The sequence below is a fragment of the Naegleria lovaniensis genome (genome assembly GCF_003324165.1).
Source record: "Naegleria lovaniensis strain ATCC 30569 chromosome Unknown tig010, whole genome shotgun sequence".
In the NCBI taxonomy this organism is placed as follows: domain Eukaryota; phylum Heterolobosea; class Eutetramitea; order Acrasida; family Naegleriidae; genus Naegleria; species Naegleria lovaniensis.
The window spans coordinates 329467-336529 of record NW_025407832.1 but is presented as its reverse complement, the minus strand read 5'-3'; the positions used below and the strand labels follow the sequence as shown (position 1 = coordinate 336529).

At 33.8% G+C, this 7063-nt stretch overlaps 5 protein-coding genes across 5 annotated transcripts in view; 3 read left to right on the top strand and 2 right to left on the bottom strand.

The window, feature by feature from the left end:
• Positions 1–1839, bottom strand: part of C9374_000552 (uncharacterized protein) — a gene marked incomplete at both ends in the record, with an annotated part of 1941 nt that extends 102 nt beyond the window's left edge. Inside the window, one exon of the mRNA XM_044695279.1 lies at positions 1–1839. This exon is cut by the window's left edge and continues 102 nt beyond it. Coding sequence (XP_044552380.1) covers positions 1–1839 — 1839 coding nt within the window.
• Positions 1840–2011: 172 nt separating this feature from the next.
• C9374_000551 (uncharacterized protein) lies at positions 2012–2923 on the top strand (the record flags this gene model as incomplete). Its single annotated transcript, XM_044695268.1, has 1 exon — positions 2012–2923. The coding sequence occupies one exon, from the start codon at positions 2012–2014 to the stop codon at positions 2921–2923; it is 912 nt and encodes a 303-aa protein (XP_044552379.1).
• A 112-nt stretch (positions 2924–3035) lies between these two features.
• C9374_000550 (uncharacterized protein) lies at positions 3036–3401 on the top strand (the record flags this gene model as incomplete). Its single annotated transcript, XM_044695257.1, has 1 exon — positions 3036–3401. The coding sequence occupies one exon, from the start codon at positions 3036–3038 to the stop codon at positions 3399–3401; it is 366 nt and encodes a 121-aa protein (XP_044552378.1).
• Positions 3402–3439: 38 nt separating this feature from the next.
• Positions 3440–4561, top strand: C9374_000549 (uncharacterized protein; the record flags this gene model as incomplete). Its single annotated transcript, XM_044695245.1, has 1 exon — positions 3440–4561. One exon carries the CDS (start codon positions 3440–3442, stop codon positions 4559–4561), a length of 1122 nt encoding a protein of 373 aa, XP_044552377.1.
• A 1213-nt stretch (positions 4562–5774) lies between these two features.
• Positions 5775–6929, bottom strand: C9374_000548 (uncharacterized protein; the record flags this gene model as incomplete). The annotated part of the gene is made up of 5 exons (XM_044695234.1): positions 5775–6488; positions 6533–6601; positions 6649–6705; positions 6755–6802; positions 6879–6929. The coding sequence occupies 5 exons, from the start codon at positions 6927–6929 to the stop codon at positions 5775–5777; spliced, it is 939 nt and encodes a 312-aa protein (XP_044552376.1).
• Positions 6930–7063: the final 134 nt, after the last annotated feature.

Sequence of the window (7063 nt, the reverse complement as noted above, 5' to 3'; positions counted from 1 at the left end):
GGTCTTGAGGCGTTGTTGTTTCTTCAAATGTTGCATGTACTGAATGTATACCTTCCAGTCGTTCTTATTCTCGACCATTTGTTGTTCGAACAAGTGATTCAATAATTGTTGGACTCGAGAGTAATAGGTTGATTCTGAATCGGTTTGAGTCTGTTCTAATTCATGAACTTTCTTGGTGAGATGATTAAGCATCATTTGATACACTTGATGATCATTTGGAGGTAAAGAACCAATTAATTTTACCACTCGATCCAATTGTTGAAATCCTTCATTTGTGAAAATATTCATGTCATCACCACATGCAAACCTCTTGAAGAACAGCTTTTTCATTTGAACACTATTGAGAGTATTCTTAATGGAATCCACATGCATTTGATAAATATAGTCTTTAGAGAATGTTGAATTGAAGCTTTCAAGATGTGGCAACAAATTCTTATAAAATTCAATCTTACTCTCATTCTCGATTGATTTGACTCCATTTGTGCATTTGCATGCATATTCAATAGAATCCTTTGAATAATTCGTTAACTCTAATAGCAAGATTAAACACTGGACAAAGTCATTCGAGTCAATGTTTCTTAATTTTTCTAACATGACATGACATTGTTTCAAAATTCCAATCACAACCCTCGTATGTACCTCTCTCTGATAAGATAGTAAAATATTTGAATAGATTAATAGAGTTCTAAATGATAACAAACTACATTGATTCATCTTGTTAAATACTTGATGAATTCTATTAATGAATGAAACATCACCACTCAATTTAAATAAATCACTTAATAATAGAATATAATAGTGATACATGAGAGTAGTATGACACACTCGATCACAAATATTGTCCATCACTGAGAGAATACTTTCATAATCAGATAATGAAGAGGATGGGCTATTAGTAGTAGTAGTAGTAGCAGTAGTAGTAGTAGTAGTAGTAGTAGTACGATTCGTGTTCTTGTTACTACCATGTGGTGTTAAATATTCTAATTTAAATTTCACAATGAGATAGAGACATTTTTCATCACTTCTATAATTTTTCAATAACACATCGGAGAGAATGTATTGAATCATGTTTGGAAAGAAAGTTGATCCTTGATGAGTGTTAATGTTTTCATCCTCTTCATCATTCATTTCTTCGTTCTTTTTCTTACAAGATTCTTTCCAATAAAACAATAATAGTTTCAAAATACTGAAAAAGTGTTCATAGTGAATATCTTGAATACTTTCTAACATGGTATTAAATATTGTTGAGAATTCATCATATTCTTCCTTAATTAATTTCAGTTTCAATAGTTCCATATTTAGAAATATACCACTGTGAGGAATGGCCTTAATACCTTTCTTTAACACCTCCATACTATTATCAATAGCTTGGTTGTATTCAAATTCAAATTTAGCATAGAGTAACCATAACTGTTCTTGGTTCGAATGTTTGGACAGGACTTGATCGAATGCAGCATTTGGTTTCAATTGATACTGCACACAAAAATCAATATAAGATTTAAATAAATAAACTTGAGTACTAAATTTGGAAATACCAATTTTGAATTGATTATACGGAAATTGCAAATGAATATTAAACTCATTATTCTTCTTCTTTGAGAGTTTTAGTCTTGCTTTAATCAAAGTTAATAAATTCAATTCAAATAGCATATGGCTGAGGTATGGATGCAATAAATCCTCTTTTGGAAGTGATGAGGCTAACAAGTATAAATAGTCTGTTCTCTTTTGAACAATTTTAGCAATTTCATCATTGGTCAATATATTCTTAAATTTTAATTCGTTGAGAGAATCTACTTGGAGTTCCAATTGTTCGGAAATGAAAATTTGTTGTTCATTCATGATAATGACGAGTTATAGTGCTGAAAGAGAGTATGTGTCGTAGTAGTTTCCGATGAAAATGTCTTCAAGATGTTGTTGGAAGGATGGTGTCAAAAACAATCGTGAGAGAGTCCGATGAGAAGGCCAGAGAGAATTTGATGTTCAATTTTTTTTTCGAAGCCATTCTCAAAAAATGAATAATACTCGTTGGTTCTTGGTGATGAGGAAAGCATCGTCATTCAACCATGCATGTGTTCTCCATCATCAGGGTCCCATGATGTATCGATCCTTTTCATATTGCAGACTGTCATTGACATCTTTGGACAATGATCAGAACCAATCTCATTCCGACAAGAGGGATACTACTGCTTCCTCTCCACCATCCCGCAATACATTCTCTCACCTTTTTCAGAAAATATTTAAACTCTATCAATCCCTTACAAATTATTTATTCAAATTTCAAATGAATTATACCAATGTATTCTTTTCATCCTACAATCGAGATTTATCTCCATATTTTAGTGATTTAAAAAATAAGAATAAGATTTCAACTGGAAATACCTATGAATCAATGACTTCTGGAAAATTTGCTCAAACTAGAAAAGATTTGGATTTAGATAATATGGAGAGTTTGGAACCTCTTTTTGAAAAAGATTTATTTTTATATTTTGTATTCAAAAATCATTTATTAGTGAAATATTTAAAGTTATTAGCATTTAGAAAACAACATACTGAACTAGACACAAGTGAATTCCACTCTTTTTATGAATTGTTTACTTCTCAACAATGTTATAAAGATTTTATGAAACATGTACAATTAGAGGATCAGTCATTCCAGGTTGAAAACATTCAAAATATCGATATCATTAATATTCAAAATAATATAGTAGATGATTACATCCAAGTATTAATAGATATTGAAATGTATAATTATTCCAAAGATGGAACATACTTTTATTCAGTGTTCTATATTGAAAAGAAATATCCATTGAATTATGATTCACACCAAGAAAAAAAACCCAAAGATGAATTAGAGGCTTTGAAGCATTTCATTTCAGGATGGAAATTCTCTCGAGTGCCTCAAATCATGAAACTTGAATCGTAGATCAAGCAACAATTTCAATTGGTCTTTGTTTCATGAATTGGATATAAAAAAGATGGTGGGGCGTTTGAATACTGTATTATGCAACAAGTTCAACTTTTCAGCGTCAATAAAAATGAGTTCAACAACAACCACCACGAGCAATAATCCAACATCCTCATCGTCGTCAAGAAAACCCCGAGAAAATATTCTTGATTTATCACAATATGTATCTAAATCTGTGCTTGTCAAGTTCATTGGAGGAAGAGAAGTTTATGGAATATTACGAGGCTATGATAATATGATCAATGTAGTATTAGAAGATTGTTATGAGTTTATTCGGGATTCACAAGATCATCATAAAAGAAAATTAGATGAAAACAACAAACAGTTTGTCCGAAAGCTAGGAATTGTGATATGTCGAGGAACATCATTGATGCATCTATGTCCTGTTGATGGAACTGAAGAAATTGAAAATCCTTTCGAAGAAGATGAAGAATAAATTATTACTGATTATTATTCACCCAATACCGATAAAAAATGCTCAACAAGGTTCTTCAACGCAACACCTCAACTCACATCAAGCCTTTGATGAAAAATTTCTTGTCCCAACCGTCATCATTTGGAGGTTGCCTTCTATCTAACAAATTAGGAGGATCTTCAACTTGTTCATCATTCCATACCACTTTGAAGACTGGGGTATCGGATCGTGAAACCGAATGGGAAAGACAACACAGAGAAAGAATGAGAAAACAAGAACAATTGTGGAAGGAATCACCTGAGAAATTGATTAGATACTTTGTTGAATTGAAATTCCTCAAAAATTGGAATAGAAGCAAAGTACTCATGTTACTTGTATTTTCATTTGTTGGGTATTATGCCTATGATAAAATATCCGGTCGTCATGGATTAGCCTCTGGTATTTATCAATTATTAAACGGACCAAAGAAAGGAACAGGAGCTGTTATTGAAAGTGACCCACAGGCCGATCAACAACCAACTGATGAAAGTGCTGCTACATCTCCAAAACAACAATTGTTGGACCGTATTGATCCATCACGCATGAGATCATTTGCTTATTTGGATGTAGAACATTCTGACTCTCGCTTTCAAAATGTCATCAAGGGACGTATTATTATTGGGTTATACGATAAAGTAGTTCCTGTAACCAGTTACAATTTTGCTAAATTATGTGAAAGCAAGGAGTTGAAAGGAACCATTTTCCATCGTGTGATTAACAAATTCATGATTCAAGGAGGAGACACAAAACAAGGAACAGGAATGTCAAGCGTTCCATACATTGGAAGAGCAACAGATGCCTCTGTATCAGAAGAGTTGAAGAATAAGATTAATGACATGCTGATCAAAGATGCTCTGGGAAATGTCATTCAATTTAAGGATGAGAATTTTGACCTCAAACACAACGAACCATATTTGGTGTGTATGGCAAATAGAGGTCCAAACACAAACGGCTCTCAATTCTTTATTACCACGGAATCAACACCACACTTAGATAATAAGCATGTAGTATTTGGCAAGGTTTTGCAAGGAATGGACATTGTGGATCAATTACAAAGAGTTAGAACCAGTGCACGTGACAAACCCATTGATTCTATCAAAATTGTTGATTGTGGTGTGTTAAGTGTGGATGATTTATTGTAGATGAATAAGAAGAATGGAAATAATTTTGCAAATAAAACGTGATCGATTTGGAAATCTTTCATCACCACAAACTACGCCATAAGAAAACTGCCAGCGAAAAAATTCGACTCAAAAAGGCAAAAATTTTTTGACAACGAAATGCAGAAACTCCGGGATTGGTTCAGAATCTTGTAAAGTTTTATTCAATAGTGCTGTTTGTTCATTAAAACTGTCCTCCTGATTATGACCACACCTATTGTACCAAAGCCAGTTACTAAAGTTTCGAAAGCAATTCTCTTCAGCCTTTCGTTATACAAGGATTGGTTGATTGTTGATGATAATACTCACATTCACCGTCATTACACCGTTCAACAAGTTTCTCGTTACACGATAAAAATCCATCTTTTGTACTGATCACTTGGTATCTAAGTTACATCAAAGTTGTTCCACGGTGTTGCTGTGTAATCGTTGTTTAGGTGTGTGATTTAAAATACTGGACCTCATCTTTTGGTGAAGGCATTTTTTTTGGAGTGAAAATTAATGTCAACTTGAAAAATTAAATTACAACAAAAAGCAAAAACTCTTGTTCTTTGATTTAATAACAGCATCTCCTTGGAGCTTAATTGAGAGAAATTGAGATCAGCATTATCAATAATATTTTTCAATTTGTTTTCTGTGCTCGGTGGACCTCCTCGCTTTTGTTTTATGCGAGTGAAGCTAGCTTATCGACAAAGTAATTGTTGTATTTTGTTGTGTGTTTGAATGTTGGTTTGATTGGTTTCATGTTGTGAAGGTTGAGATGATAATGTGTTCGGATTGTCAAGGTTATGTTGGATTGTGGAGAAATTATGAGAAGATTGTGGATAATAGGATTGATGATTTTGAAATAAATGTTCACATCCTCCATATTGAATAGGGATATTCTGATAGCTCATTGAATTGGATTGGTTTGGTTGTATCAGATAAATTCTTTCGAAAGATGGTGTGATGTTCTTGGTGAATCAAAAGAGCCGGGATTAATGCTACTGAAACCGGTAGATGACGGTGATTGCACATTGAAAGAAGATAATGGAGAGGAACACCATGTGTGGTGATTTTGATTTGAAAGTCCATATGATTGACCTTCAAAAAAGTTGTTGTTAGATGTGGTTTGGTTTGTGGACGGTGATGAAAAGTTTCAATTTGATGACATTTTTTGTGATTTAGAGTGTATTGAGGATTGAATTCAATTGTTTTATTGTACAAACTCGAATTCTTTGTCAAACTTGAACGACGTCCACACTTGATTAGTTTCCACATTACATGTGAGAGAAATGTATACAATTTTCATCTTGTGTTTCGTAATCTTCTTTCCGAATTTACGTGTAAGACGTGAGTGAGTAATTTCCAACTCAGACCAATGTTTGCATTTGTCTAAAGGAGGAACACTGTCAGTAAATCTGAATTGAATGCACTTCTGTCTCTTCTTTAGGCCATTCCACAAAATGTCTTGATACCATTGGTAATATTTAGCCTTTGTTCCCCTCAGAGCAAGATAAAACACGTTTGGGTTGCAACACCCAACCGTTTCATGGCTGATGGAGTTTGAACATCTCATCTGTAGATGTTGATAAATAATATTTCTTGCACATTTGGCGAACTGTTCCCATATAATTCCATAAATTTGTTTCTTCTCATCTGGTACTTCTTTAAAGGAATTATATTTTGGTACAAATTCAAACAGTCCTTTCTCTAAAGTGAATTGATATTCCTTGTGAGTGTCTTCAGCAGCTTCATCTGTGGTTCTTGATTTTCGTTTTTTGCTCTGTTGGGAAATATTGTCATCATCACATTTGTTGTTTGGTGTTATCGTACATTGTGTCTCATCAACAATACCAGAGAAGCTGCTTGTGCTAGGCAACAGACAGCAAGGTGGAAATGATATAGTTTCGTCTGTGAAGATCCATTCCTGAACAAGTTAAGCAAACACATTGTAACAAATTTGAAACATACTGTAGAGGTAGTCATTACTGGTGATGATGGGTGAGAAGGGTTCATTTCGATGCTTGATGATGAAGGAATCTTGTGAAATATGTTACTGCTGAATACTGGACAAACATAATACTTACATTGTTCGTACTCTGGTTCGTTGTGGATTGGCTATCCAATGCTGGTGATTCATTGGCCTTGATAATTGAGATCAATACAAGGTGAACGATATTCACTAGTACTTACGTGATTAGTATTTGTTTCGCAACTCGAATCACAATCAGAAACACCAAGCTGAGGTAAAGATTAGTGTAGGTGTTGAAATTGTTGTTTGATGATGTTGTTGTTGTGGTAATAATCAATTACTTACACAGTATAGAGGCACAGTGCCCTCTTCAATGACCACTAATTCAGCTTCCATGTTGTGTGTGTTGTTGGTGTTTTTTTTGTGTGAGAAGCAGAAAACAACACCACAGACCAATCACTCCCACCACAAACTACGCCATAAGAAAACTGCCAGCGAAAAAATTCGACTCAAAAAGGCAAAAATTTTTT